General features: G+C 47.3%; 1 protein-coding gene across 2 annotated transcripts; it reads left to right on the top strand.

Annotated features, from left to right (window-relative positions):
* The first annotated feature begins 928 nt into the window (after window positions 1–928).
* Window positions 929–15293, top strand: asb5b (ankyrin repeat and SOCS box containing 5b). Of its 2 annotated transcripts, none has more exons than XM_037472276.2 (8): window positions 929–1239; window positions 1649–1808; window positions 10611–10690; window positions 12842–12949; window positions 13116–13269; window positions 13823–13957; window positions 14705–14896; window positions 14979–15293. In XM_037472276.2, exons 2-8 carry the CDS (start codon window positions 1688–1690, stop codon window positions 15104–15106), a joined length of 918 nt encoding a protein of 305 aa, XP_037328173.1. In that variant the 5' UTR covers window positions 929–1239; window positions 1649–1687; the 3' UTR covers window positions 15107–15293. The 2 variants fall into 2 exon arrangements, with proteins under 2 accessions (XP_037328173.1, XP_037328174.1); XM_037472277.2 differs by having other exon boundaries at window positions 1665–1808.
* Window positions 15294–15296: the final 3 nt, after the last annotated feature.

Below are 15296 nucleotides of genomic sequence, written 5' to 3' on the forward strand. Positions count from 1 at the left end.
CCGCTGCTGGGTGGCGCTGACGGGGAGGCGGGGGTGCCGCTGGCGGTCCGACCGATGGTTCGCTGACGTCGGGACGTATGCACTCCAGGGGCGGACCGTTTACTCTGCGATCTCCTTAAACTGTCTCTGCTCTGCTCACTGAAGCAAAACAATACGTGGACAAGAGCAGTGAGTGTAGTCAACTACTGCTGCTAACACATCCCGTCGGACCAGGATTATTTATTTATATCCGTTAATGAACTTTTCTCCTCTTGTTAGCCTGGTAACCGCTGTCATTACAGACGGTTGCGTCGATTCTTACTGTGAAAATCTACGTACTTCCGGTTTAGCGGCTACGCTTCTTATTTTCATTTTATGGGAAAAACCACAAAAAACATAGAGTAAAGGAGGAGTAAAAAGTTGTTGGTATGGTTTTTTACGGTAAAAGGGACGATGAGAGATAAGAGATGGGGACTGGAGTTTGAGACTCGGACTCGAGTGCGGCTCGAGTCGCGCACACGGTGACTTCAGACTCGACTTGAGACTCGTCCTTGAAAGACTTCAGACTCGACTCGGACTCGAGCTTTGGGACTCGTGAGCATCTCTGCTTCAGTCTGGTGATTGTGCTCCCCAGAGATCAGGAAAAAGGGCCATTGAGAGCTCTACGTGACAACTCTCAACTAATCAGATCGCTGTATTCATCTACCCGTATTATAAACAAATATTGACCACTGGCAAATCCATTACAGAACTAGATGTAGTTAATATAATGTAATATAAGGAGATCTAAAATGTAAAAGGGTTTGATGATGTGATTCAGTTACATCGTTCTCTGTGGACATTTTAATATAAAGATCAGAATGCTGTGTGTAAAAGCCAAATTTGCCTTAATAAGATGTGTTTATTGTTTTATAAAAATGTGTCAAGGCTCCTTTAAGTTACGTAGCTGATGACGTCATAGATTCAGTCGAGTTTTATCAGTCTGTGGAGCTATACATTTTTTTGACCGTTGTGCCAACTCGAGCACTGAATGTTTATTGTATGTAAGTAAATCTTTATAAAAACGAAGTTGCTGCCTACTTTCATTACGCGTCAAGCTCGAGAACGGAACGAGAACGGAATTAAGATTGTGGCTACACTGTGATTTAACCTGCTAAACTGTCACTTAGTTTAGTTCACACTACGCTGGGCACGCCCACGCGCAGCCTAACCAACGAGCTGAGGGCTGTGTGTTATGGAGGAAAAGAACATGACTTACCGGTAAGTATAAATAAGTATAAATAAATACAAGAATAAATAAATAAATGTAGAAATACAGAAATGTAGAAATCGATTTATTAATTATGTTCTGTTTAGGTGTAAACTATTAATACATTAATGTATTTATTCTTTTATATAAGCATCTATTTATTTATACGTGTATTTACGCATTTATTCATTGATTTATTTATACTTAAGTCATTTTTTGTCCTCCATATCAATATGCTGGTCATTTCATGAACAGAAATAGAGTTTCTCGACAACACGTGGTTGCGCATGTGAGATAGTCATGTGCATTGAACATAACAAAAACAACACTGCCGTTGAGCCAATCACATTCTCCACTACATCGGAGCCCCGCCCACCCTGCTAGTCCCCTTTCGGCCCAGCTCACGCTCAGCTGCTGCAGTCTGTTATTTGAGCAGTAAGCGCGTGAGAGCTTGGTAAGATGCCAGAAGTTCCGCCGGCAGCACCGGAGATGTCCCGGAAAAGAAGCGCCGAGCCCGGTCCGTTAGCAGAGCAGGTCCCGGAGAGGAAAAAGGCCTGCTGGGGCATTATGACGAGCCAAGGTCGGTACAATACTCTGATGTAATTAAAAGCACAAATGTTTTTTCCGCTGGGTAAAGGTTGATATTTGCCGTAGAGGGTGGGTAAAACGTACTGCCTTGTAAGAATACAAAATGAGTTAAGAATTTAAAGTTCCAGCATAAATTACCTACAGTATACAGGCTATAGGTTTTGTGGGCTGCTTGACATTCTTAATAGGGCCCTTTACTGAGGGGCAGGCTCGGGGAAGAAAGGGAGTTACTTTGAGACTCGATACATGCGGCGCGTTGCCCACTCAATGCATCGCACGTTCTGTCACTGGCCTACTAGGAAAAATACCCACTTAACACTTAGTAACATTATGTTGGATGATTACAAAGAAAATAACATTTTCGTTTTTATAACATCTGGATGACCAATTAGCCTGGGTGGACACATGGAATAAAATTATACAGATTTTTGTAACACCCCAAGGTCAGTATAGTTTGCCACATCAATATGCTTAACTCTGGTGTAGTTACAGACAGTGTTGGGAAAGTTCACTTTCTACATGAACCAGTTCAAGTTCATTTCACAAATTTTAAAATGAACTAGTTCAGTTCATAGTTCAAACTTCAAAATATTTGAACTAAGTTGTCAGTTCCAACTAGTTCAGTTCTTTTTTTCCCATGTGTTGCTGCAAGCTATTATTTTTCAAAATTATTGTCACAGCTCATATAGAACCACAGACAGCAATTATTTGATCAGTTTTAACACTGAAGCTATGCATCAGATTTAATCTTCATATCCAATTTTGAATCCTTATCCAACCAGGGTTTACATTAGCATTGAGGGGACAGCATTTCCCTATTGTTGCTTTAATGTTGCTGTCCATTCACTCCACACTAGCAGCAGCTGCAGCGTTCACCCCTACAACATTCTCAAACACATGCTGCTTGAATGGTCTTGTTTAAATAAGGAATAAAAACATGACAGTTATCATTAAGGTGCAACTGTTTGCAAAGAAAGGTCATATTCCTCCCATCCTCACCGACATTGTCAGTAACTTCATAAAACTCATTTAAATTATTATACGCCGCCTCTTTGCTACACGCAGCTGTCGCCTCCATGCATTTCTTTTTTTTTTGATGACGCATGCGCGGTGCGACACTGGTGGCTGGTGTTGCCAGATTGGGTGTTTTTCCGCTACTTATTAAGGCGCGTTTACGGTGTGTTTTCTATAGAAATCTGGCACCCTATTGAACGATGTTAACCTGAAAGAACGCGCCGTTCATAAACACCAGAATGAACCAGTTCAGAGTAACGTTCATCGGGCATTAATGCAGTACGTTCAGTTCACGTTCGCCCAAAATATGAACGAGTTCATGAACTATCGTTCAATGAACGCGTTCAGGCACGCGTTCAGGCACAACACTGGTTACAGATGGTTTAACATATGACTGCAGATGAATGTCAGCAGAGAGAGTCCATTACATGTCATTTAGCCGACGCTTTGCTGCGTGAAATAAAGACAAGACGAAAATAATCAAACAATCTCCTGTCATGCTTTAACTTAACCAGCCCACATCAGAATAGTAGATAGTTTAAACATCAACATCAGGTAAGAAATGTTGAAATTCCCTGTAGTAGAACCCTCTTGACCAAGTTAAGTTTCATCAGTTTCATGGCCAGGCTGGAGTGCTTTAGTGCAGTGGGTTTCTTGGGGGAGGATACAGTGCAGTTTAACAGCCTCACCTCCACACCTTTGCACATGCCACAGATGGCATTAGCTCTGTGGAGATGGCGTCTCCGAGCAGTGCCCGGAGGGAGGTGGTTAACATGCTGCTGATGGGCAAAGCGAGCTGGGTGACCCGTCGTGCTGCACGGATGCCATGAAACTTAGAAGTCTAGCTCCTGTCTCCTTCCACGTAAATAACTTCCCGGCAGACGCCAAAAGCTTGCCACGTGCTCAACCATGGATATGCTGTTTAATAGAGCTGCAACTAACGATTATTTTAATAATCGATTCATCTGTCGATTATTTGTTCGATTAATCGATGAATCGGATAAAAAAATAAAAAATGTAAAAACATTAATTTCCAACCCTTTATTGAAAAATAGAACTGACTGTGCACTTTCTAAATATGTTTTGACTAACAGATTGCTCCTTGAACATCCCTAAGTAAGCAAATAAAATGGACTAACACAAAAAACATACACACATCGCATGATGTATACTTTACAGCCGCCAAATTAAATATTTTAGGCACAAAATCATGAATCATTGCCGTGGTGCTCCCATGCCAGGCCATGTCGCTTTTGCATATCTTACAATCAGACATGTCAACCCTCCCGAATTTCAAAGCCCCTCCCGAAAATCTCCCGGACCGACCTTTCTCCTGATTTCCACCCGGACAACAATATTGCTGCACCATCCGTCACTGAGCGCGCTGTTTCAGACCGAACAATAATAAAGGTTACACCTTGAAGTCGAGCGCGGCGATTAGAACGTAAAACTACTGGCGCTGCGAAGAAAACCGCAGCACCCCCCCCCCCCCCCCCCCCCCGTTGCCCGCTAGGACCCGCACCCCCCATTTCAGTGTGAAATACCTGGGAGGATTTAGATCGCATTGGTTTCAGAACAGTATTACGGGTCTCTCCGATGGTCTTTCATCTACCTCAGCGCTGCTCTTTGTTTATTTTTCTTAACAACGCTCTGCTGGGCGGAGCTTTTTTTCTTCTGTTCTGCTGCGCGAGCGCTCAACTTTTTTTTTCTCAGCTCTGCGCGGCGCGCGCAACTTTCTTTTAATACTCAAACATAATAGTCGCGCGACACAACGAATCGATAATGAAATTCGTTGCCAACGCTTTTAATAATCGATTTTAATCGATTCGTTGTTGCAGCCCTACTGTTTAACCATACATTACATCCCAATGCAATGCTAGTGTCACACTCGCATGGCAGAGGAATTCCTCCATGTGTCAAACAGAAGGGGGTGAGTGGCAAACAGACCACTTTAGACCGATGGTGCCAGGAACATGTTGGTAGCTGCTAGGCTACTTCCATCTCAACAGAGTACCACCATTGTTTCCCTTCAAACACAGCTGTCTGCAAAACGGCCCTGAAATTAGGTGTCGTTTTTACCATCGAGACAGAGCCACACAATATACTGTGGCGAGCTTGGCCAGATGAACGAGACAGGAGACTGGTATTAATTTTGCTGCCCTTCCTGTGTTTCATACACCGCACGACCCCAGGAAATAGACACTTTATTAAGGCGTCGAACTAAGAACTTCACCCACAGCCATACCAAGTTGGGTCATGGTGCCCACACTCCTACACATTAAACTGTAACAAAACATCAAACATTTAATTAAAACATTAAACAGTAACATTTGAGCACAACATAACAGACCCTAGAAAACACACATAATCTTAAACACCAGAACATCAACATAACAGAAATGCATCTAAGGATTGTCCCATCATGCAATGCGCCCACCAGCGCCGCCCAACTCGATCCGCCGCTCCGATCGCTACATAGCCCCCACCTGAGGGGTCAGTTGTCCTCAACGACCCCATCACCTAGCACAAAGTCTCTCCAACGTCCCGGTAGACGCCGTTGGCGTACAGGCCGTCGTCGGCTTGCAGACGGCACATTTGGGGAACCACTTGTACCAGCACATGGTCTGCAAACGTCACTGTCCTCTCCAACCGTGGGCGGAGCTAGGGGGCGGTACGGTGAAAGTCTGTCCCGGTGTAACACCACTGTGCGTCCCCGGCCAGGCATGCGCACCCGGTACACCACCTCCGACAGGCGTTCCAAAATCTCGCCGGGCCCTTGCCAGTGGCTGCAAAGCTTGGGGGAGACGCCCTTCTTCCGGACTGGACAATACACCCAGATCCGGTCCCCGGGTATGAGTGCTTGCCCCCGGCCCCTGGTGTCATAGGCTCGTTTCTGCCGCACTCCGGAGCTGGCCTGGGCCTGGCGAGTATAGTCATAGACCACCTGCAGGCGATCCCTCAATCGACGACAGTAGTCCATCGCTGTCCCTCCGCTGATCTCGGGCTCGGGGGGAGCCCCAAACACCAAGTCGATTGGGGTCCGTAGTTCTCGCCCAAACATGAGGGCAGCAGGTGTGCATCGGCTGGACTCCTGGACAGCTGTCCGGTAGGACCACAGGACCAATGGTAGGTGGCGGTCCCAGTCACGCTGGTGTTGGCTGGTGAGGATAGCAAGTTGGGTGGCTAGCGTGCGGTTGAACCGTTCCACCAAGCCATCACTCTGGGGGTGCAGGGGTGTCGTCCTGGTCTTGCTCACCCCGAGCCGACGACAAACCTCGCTGAAGACCCGGGACTCAAAGTTTCGCCCTTGGTCGCTGTGCAGCTCAGCGGGGGCCCCGAAGCGGGCAAACATCTCCTCCACCAGTCTCTCTGCAGTCGTGATGGCGCTCTGATCCGGCACAGCATAAGCCTCGGGCCACTTAGTGAAATAGTCCATGGCCACGAGGACATAACGGTTGCCAGAATCCGTGACCGGAAAGGGCCCAAGAATGTCCACTCCTACTCGCTCCATCGGAGCCCCCACCAGGTACTGCTGCAATGGGGCATGAGAGCGCTGGGTTGGCCCCTTCTGGGCAGTGCAAAGGTCGCAGCAATGCACATACAGCTCAACGTCCCGTCGACAGCTAGGCCAGTAGAACCGTTCTCTGAGGCGGTAGAGAGTCTTGGTATTCCCATAGTGCCCCGCCCCCACCGAGCCGTGGGCAAGCTTCAGGACTTGGGGGCGGAGTGTGCGAGGCACCAGCAATTGTACAAGGTCGCGTCCTCTTTCGGGAGCCCTCCACCTCCGGTACACCACCCCGTCATGGAACTCGAAGTTACCCCACTGCGAGTGGTAGGCCTTTACCTCGGGCCCCAGTGCTGATACCACAGCCCACTCGGGGCGCTGCCCTGCTTCCAGCCAACTTCTAACTAACGCCAGAGTCCCGTCCTCTTTCTGCTGCTGCTCCAACTGCAGGCTTGTCAGTGGGAACAGGTCTGCTTCGTTGTCAACCGCCTGCACCATCGTCACTGCTGGCATTGATTGGTCCTGTTCCTCCTGTCGCTGACAGTAACGGCACTCGACAGCCTCGCAGGGGCGTCTGGAGAGTGCATCGGCATTGCCATGATGTCGCCCTGCCCGATGCTGAATTTCAAAATCATGCTCTTGTAGGGCCTCCAGCCATCGAGCAACCTGCCCTTCCGGATTTTTGAAATTCAGGAGCCAAGTGAGCGAGGCATGATCAGTGCGGATCAGGAAGTGGCTGCCGTGCAGGTATGGCCGGAAGTGCTGTAGCGCCCGGACCACCGCTAGCAGCTCACGTCGTGTCACACAGTAGTTCCTCTCCGCCCGGCTCAAGGATCGACTGAAGTATGCCACTGCACGTTCCCCCTCGTCCCCGTGTTGGGAAAGGACAGCCCCGATCCCCACATTGCTGGCGTCAGTGTCCACAATAAAGGGCCGGCGGGCATCAGGGTAGGCAAGGATCGGGGCTTTGGTTAGCGATACCTTGAGTTGGTTGAAAGCTACAGTGCAGGTGTCATCCCAGAGGAATGGCTGGCCCAGGTTAGTCAGACGATGGAGGGGACTGGCAATCGAAGCAAAATCTCGGATGAAGCGCCGATAGTATGACCCCAGGCCCAGGAAACTTCTCAACTCACTGACGTTAGCTGGGGTTGGCCAGTCCTTTACTGCAGTCACCTTTGCTGGGTCTGTAGCTACACCACGAGCACTGACAATGTGGCCCAGGAAAGCTGTTTCCCTTGTTAGCAGTCGGCACTTCGCAGGGTTGAGTCGCAACTGGGCATGGCGGATGGCATTGAAGACTTCTTGGAGGTTGATAAGGGCTCTGTCAAAGTCATTGGCATGTACCAGCAGGTCGTCGAGGTACACAACGCAATGATTCCGGGGAATGCCCGCCAGCACCCTTTCCATCAGCCGCTCAAATGTAGCCGGCGCGTTGCAGAGTCCAAATGGCATGACGCGGAATTGCCACAGCCCTTGCCCGATGGTGAAGGCGGTCTTAGGTCTTGCGTCGGGGGACAGCTCTACCTGCCAGTAACCGCTGCGCAGGTCAAGGGAGCTGAACCAGCTGGACCCCGCGATGTAATCGAGAGCATCGTCAATACGAGGTAGGGGGTACGAGTCTTTTTTGGTGACATTGTTGAGACGTCGATAGTCCACACAGAACCGCCAGTTGTTGTCCTTCTTCCTTACCAGTACGGCCGGGGCTGCCCATGGACTGTCAGAGGGCTCAATTACTCCTGCAGCAGCCATCTCGCAAATTTTCTCCTCTGCAGCTTGCTGCTTACTGAGGGCCAGTCGATTGGGCCGCAGACGGATGGGCTGTGCAGAGCCGGTATCGATGGAATGCTGGACCAGCCCTGTCTGCGTGCAGTCTTTGTCTTTTGCCGCAAATATGTCCATATAATTTTCCAGAAGGCACTTCAACTGATGCTGCTGTTCAGGGTCCAGGCCAGCACTGCTGCGCTCCCACAAATCACGGACGGCTTCCACAGTCTCACTGGAGGAAGAGACAGCTGGTGCAATGGAGGCAGCCAAGGTGGCCTGTGGATGTGCAGGGCCACTGGCGATGGACGGCATAGGTGGTGGTGCGGCCCTACCGGACTGGAGTGCCACAACCTCTGTGCCAAGGGTGATGGTTTCTCCTAACACGTTGACACAGGCACCCCAGCGGGTCAACAGGTCCAAGCCGATGATACATGGGTCCCGAATATCAGCAAGCCAGAACTTGTGCACCAGCTCCTGGGCCCCAGCCTGGACTTTCAGTCTCTTGGTCCCTCTCATGCCAGCTCGTTCCCCCGTTACCGTGAGCATCTGAGTGGTGGTTGTTGACCAAGTCTTTGGGAGGTCTCCGCTAGTACCAGGGAGGATGCCAGGTCGTACCAAGGAGATGGTGGACCCAGTGTCGACCAGCGCCCGACACGGTTGGCCATCCAGTTTGCAGTTCAGGTACAGCCCTTCAGTGTGTCCGAGGCGGCCGACTAAAGTGCATCGGCCATGGAGGGGGGCTGGAGGCCGGAATGGTGCACCCCTCGCTACACCATTCCTCTGTCGTTTCCCGCTGGTGAAGTGACTCTGGGTTTCGGAGTTGGGGCTGGGCAATTTCTGGCTATGTGACCCGGTTCGTCACAACGATAGCAGCGGTCAGTAGGCTGGGGGGGACGCCGCCTGGGTGCTGGAGGCCAGGGCTGCATTCGTTGTGGTGGAGGCCTCACCTGACGGACCTCTTCTGCTTCTTCTTCCTCGTCATAATCGGTAAGCCTGACGCATGGCTGTTGGTGGAGAGTTCTTTTCTGGCTGGGCCATGCGGTGAGTACTCCCTCTGCTCGTTCAGCCTCGTGGAGTGCATCACCGAGGGTCTGGGGTCTGATGAGAGCGACATGCTGACGCAACTGCTCAGGTGCAAGTCCTCTCAGGAAGGCGTGGAGGGCTAGTTCTTCTTGTGCCGCTGCTTGGAAGTGCGGGTAACCCAGTCGAGCGTGTAGCTGCACATCTGCTGCGAAGGTACCCAAACTTTCTTCTCCTTGGCGGCGGCGGCTGGCTAGTTCCTCCCGGCTCTGGTCAACAAGGAGCCGCTGTCCAAATCTCCTCTTTAACGCCATTTTTAGGGCCTGTAGGTCCCCTTGTTCCGCTGGAGCTAGGTCACGAAGCACCTGCACTGCCTTGCCTTCTAATGCTAGGGCTAGATGGGTGGCAGCCTCTTCGCTGTCCCAGCCGCTGTGTTGGGCTGCTAGATGGACTTGTGACAAATATGGCTCCAGCTGTGTCGTCCCATCGTATTTGGGTAGTTTGACTGATGTCCTTGGCTTGATTGAGGAGCCTTGTAGGCCAGGGGTGAAGACCCGTGGCTGGTCGGGGGTGTTGGTAGGTAGCAGGCCCTCGCTGGTAGTAGCCGTCCTGGGCAGTCGAGGGTCTTCCGTAGCCATGGGTGGTGGGTGAGGCCTTGAGACGTTCCCCTGCTGGCGTAGCCGTCTGGTGCTGCAGCCATCAGGGAGGGCTAGGCGTTGTCCATCCTCATTAGACTCCATCTTTTGCCGCATCAGGCTTCGCAAGTGGCCCTGGGTCTGCCCTAGGGCCCTCTCCAGCTCTTCAATCTCCATCTCCATCTGCATTCTAGTAGCTATATCCCACTTCTGACACCAATGTGGCGAGCTTGGCCAGATGAACGAGACAGGAGACTGGTATTAATTTTGCTGCCCTTCCTGTGTTTCATACACCGCACGACCCCAGGAAATAGACACTTTATTAAGGCGTCGAACTAAGAACTTCACCCACAGCCATACCAAGTTGGGTCATGGTGCCCACACTCCTACACATTAAACTGTAACAAAACATCAAACATTTAATTAAAACATTAAACAGTAACATTTGAGCACAACATAACAGACCCTAGAAAACACACATAATCTTAAACACCAGAACATCAACATAACAGAAATGCATCTAAGGATTGTCCCATCATGCAATGCGCCCACCAGCGCCGCCCAACTCGATCCGCCGCTCCGATCGCTACAATACTTTAAAACCTCAGTAGGTAACTGTGACAACGGTGAGTTTTTATGTGAAAGTCAAGGTGTAAATAAGTGTTGTATCTAATTGCCAAAAGTTTGAGATTGTTAAAGTCATGATGCTTTCAAAAAAAAGAATGTGATTGAAATGTAAAGGCACATTGGAAACTTTTCTGAAACACAACAGAAACAGTGTCAGTTAAGTGGTATATTTTGGCATACTTGTAACACAAGTGTATGTCTGTTTCCGTGATGGTTTGTGTGTGTCTAGGGTCGTGGGCAGATCGGTCCCCTCTCCATGAAGCAGCTTCTCAGGGTCGACTGCTCGCCCTGCGCACTTTGCTGGCCCAGGTAGGATCCTTACACACACACACACACACACACACACACACACACTCATAGACTCAGGAATTTTTGCAGTGATTGATCTTCGTCCAAATTCGTCTCGTTAATTTGTGTGCGTAATCCTAAAAAAATCCATTTGATCATTTAAAAGCAACAAGGTCTGTGAGTCACGCAAGATGTAAGCGACTTATTACAGTGCAGAAACAGCGAATTGTCGTGAGAGAATGTTACATATATCACTGGATTGAGCATTGAATGCTCTAACAATCTTCTGCTTTCTTCCGTGTTTTTTTAGCTTTTCAAATGTTGTTCGATTCTTTACTTTTTTTCCATGGCCGTCCGTGAATTATCTAAAGGAAATACATGAGATATTTTCCAACTCTGTTTGGGCTTGTTTGAGTTGTGTTTGGATCATTGGATGAAACGGCTTCAATATCCTTGTAGCTCAAGCATTATTACATATCTTATTTTTTCAAAGGTATGTGGTGTAATTATCAGGTGTAATGATCGGGTCAACTCGATTCTGTGTCCCGATGAGGCACATTGACAAAGCGAGCAAATAGATGCCATACACAGATGTGATATTTAAATTATTTTGAATTAGTCCTAAATGTATAGCTCACAGTAAAATTGAAATCATAAAATATATAAAGAAAAGAAATCTCAAACTCTCTTTGTTATTCTGTTATGACACTTGAGTCTTACAAGTCATAAATACAGTGAGGAAAATAAGTATTTGAACACCCTGCTATTTTGCAAGTTCTCCCACTTAGAAATCATGGAGGAGTCTGAAATTGTCATTGTAGGTCCACTGTGAGAGACATAATCTAATTTTTTTTTTATTTTTTAACTATTTATTTGTATGAAACAGCTCCAAATAAGTATTTGAACACCTGAGAAAATCAATGTTAATATTTGGTACAGTAGCCTTTGTTTGCAATTACAGATGTCAAACGTTTCCTGTAGTTTTCCACCAGATTTGCACACACTGCAGGAGGGATTTTGGCCCACTCCTCCACACAGATCTTCTCTAGATCAGTCAGGTTTCTGGGCTGTCACTGAGAAACACAGAGTTTGAGCTCCCTCCAACGATTCTCTATTGGGTTTAGGTCTGGAGGCTGGCTACGCCACCCCAGAACCTTGATATGCTTCTTACAGAGCCATTCCTTGGTTATCTTGGCTGTGTGCTTGGGTCATTGTCATGTTGGAACACCCAGCCTCGACCCATCTTCAATGCTCTAACTGAGGTGAGAAATCAGCCCAAAACTACACGGGAGGAGCTGGTCAATGACCTGAAAAGAACTGGGACCACCGTTTCCAAGGTTACTGTTGGTACTACACTAAGACGTCATGGTTGGAAATCATGCATGGCACAGAAGGTTCCCCTGCTTAAACCAGCACATGTCAAGGCCCATCTTAAGTTTGCCAATGACCATTTGGATGATCCAGAGGAGTCATGAGAGAAAGTCCTGTGGTGAGAGGAGACCAAAATAGAACTTTTTGGTCATAATTCCACTAAACGTGTTTGGAGGAAGAAGAATAATGAGTACCATCCCAAGAACACCATCCCTACTGTGAAGCATGGGGGTGGTAGCATCATGCTTTGGGGGTGTTTTTCTGCACATGGGACAGGGTGACTGCACTGTATTAAGGAGAGGATGACCAGGGCCATGTATTGTACCTCCTTCCCTTTCTTAGGATCATTGAGACCCCACGAGGTGAGATCTTGCATGGAGCCCCAGTCCGAGGGAGATTGACAGTCATGTTTAGCTTCTTCCATTTTCTAATGATTGCTCTGGACCTTTTGTCACCAAGCTGCTTGGCAATTTCCCCGTAGCCCTTTCCAGCCTTGTGGAGGTGTACAATTTTGTCTCTAGTGTCTTTGGACAGCTCTTTGGTCTTGGCCATGTTAGCAGTTAGTAACAGCTAACCATCTAATTTAGTATTTTTTGGATATTTTTTATATTATGTCTCTCACAGTGGGAATGCACCTACGATGACAATTTCAGACTCCTCCATGATTTCCAAGTGGGAGAACTTGCAAAATAGCAGGGTGTTCAAATACTTATTTTCCTCACTGTATATAGACAAATTCAAACAAGGCAGTATGGTTCCTTAACAACTAAAGTTGTAATGTTGTGTGCTTGGAATTTTTAGGGATATCACGCCAACATTGTCACCATCGATCATGTGACCCCTCTCCATGAGGCCTGCCTGTTAGGACATGTGGCCTGTGTCAGAGCATTATTAAATTCTGGAGCTAATGTAGGTGTTCGTCATCTCACAACCATCACAACTGTTATCACATGTTCACCATTTGGCCACACTAAAACATTTTCACTGTCATAAGACATCAGGAGATTTCCAGTTATACACCAATGTGCGTGTGTGTGCAGTGACTGTTTTCTGACCTACATATGTGTGAGTATAGGTGAATTCTGCCACCATCGACGGTGTCACTCCTCTGTACAACTGTTGTGCCTCTGGGAGTGTCGGTTGTTTGGAACTGCTGCTGCAAAATGGAGCACACACACACACACCCCACACACATTTCCCTTCGGCTCTGCACGAAGCCTGCAAGAGAGGTAAATACACAGAGAAGGGACGGTGTATTCTTAAACGGTCAGAAATGTATTAGTCTGTGTCATGGCACAATATTATACTACTTGGATTTTGGATATTGCATAAATCACTGGTGACGATAAACCAAAAATCTTATTGTGTGAATATTTAGCAAAAGCACCATTAGTGAACCCTTTGATATTGTTGCAAAACTCTGAAAAAGCATTTGAACCTAAATGTTTTAATGAGATTTTCTCTATATTGGCCAGCTCTTACCCCATCATGTAGGTGGAATTTGGCTGAATGTTTCGCCTCACTTATGCATGGTTGCATTTTTTGTGAGACTGCCTATTAAACATAGCTTATGATGCCTATGCACGTAGAAGCGTATAATTTTTAGCTGTTAACATGTAGCAAAAATCAAGCAGTGAGTACCAGATTCTTTCGAAAACCATGATAAGTTTGTTGACTTACTCTTGATCCCTTGCTACTGCTCAGTAACTGGTCACAGCAGAAGCCACATTTTCTTTTAAAATGATCTTTCTGCATGTTTAATCACTGTATGTGTGCTTCCAGGTAACAGCCAGTGTGTGGAGTCCCTGGTGTCTCATGGAGCAGATCCAAACCATGAAGTGTCCCACTTGGGTACTCCTCTCTACATGAGCTGTCTACACCGACACACAGCATGCTCGAAGATCCTGCTGCACAGAGGTGTGTCACATTTACTTTATTTCTGCTATTTTGGTCTTTTTTTGTTGACAAAATGAAAAGCTTTAGTGAAATGCCCAAACGTATGTCAAATAAATGCACCAAAAAATGGCTAATACATTTTGCAGTCTCTTGCTTTATGAAAGGTCTTCTAGAGAAATCTAGAGAAATACACTGAAATAAGAATGCTGGAACGCAAACTAGGGCTAAAGAGGATGAGGGACAGGAAAAACTATTTAGACAAATGAGACTAATTGGTGAGACAAAGTACAGTCCCACAGGCGGGAAACACAAAAGAGCAGTAAGTGGAGATTTCTGAAACGAGACTTTTAAAGTACTAGGAGGATGAGTATATTAAAATAAGTGAAAAGCAAAATCCATGAAAACCGAAACTGCTAAGGAGGCTTGGATTTAACACCCATCCTTTGGTTTCTAACCTTTGTTTATTTAAATGTTTGCCTTGGCATGGGTCATGGCCTTGGTGTGGGCTTTTTTCCTATTGGGGATGTGTCAGTTAAAGGATTGAAGAGGTCAAATGATGCAGTGTCAAAGAACCAGGATTTTTCTTAGGACCTCTTTTGGGGTTTTGACCCCAGGGTTGGGCTCCATGACTTAAGACAGTTTATCTGTGAAGAAGTGATGTTTGTATAAAATCTTCGGAACCCCAATTTATTCTAATTCGTTGCACTGCATATTGTCAAATTATCTTCTCTTCCATCTACAGTCAGAGTCTGTCTGTGTCTTCTCTAGGAGCCGATGTTAATGTAGGGAAAGGAATTGAAAGTCCTCTACATGCCACTGCCAGACAGGACAGTGCAGAACAGGTGTTGGTGTTACTAGACTACGGAGCTAATGTCAACATCAGAGACGATAACGATCAGCGGCCCGTTGAGCTAGCGCCTGCTGGTGGAAAAACAAAACAGCTGCTACTGACATTTGAAGGTATTGCAATATCTTGATTGTGAACATTGACTCAAGTAATCACTCTGAATTCAAGTGAGAATATCCCCATGTCTCTTCCTAGGTGGCCCGAGGAGTCTGTGCCAGTTATGTCGACTCCGGATCAGGAACCTGATTGGTCGATCCAGACTGAAACTGCTCCCTCTTCTTCCTCTCCCTACCCTGCTCACTGACTACCTGGCGCATCTATAAGAGGATGGGCACACATACAGCAGGACAGGGGAAGGCAACTTCATTTCATGTGACCTTACTTTAACCAAGCCCCTTATTAACCAATTCATGTCACAACACATCACAATGTTTTAAACAGTATAATTGTTTGTGCTACTGCAATGTCACACACCAAAATACACTAAAGATTTACTCTACTGCAAGTTGACTT

This window comes from Pungitius pungitius, chromosome 9, assembly GCF_949316345.1.
Source record: "Pungitius pungitius chromosome 9, fPunPun2.1, whole genome shotgun sequence".
NCBI classification, from domain to species: domain Eukaryota; kingdom Metazoa; phylum Chordata; class Actinopteri; order Perciformes; family Gasterosteidae; genus Pungitius; species Pungitius pungitius.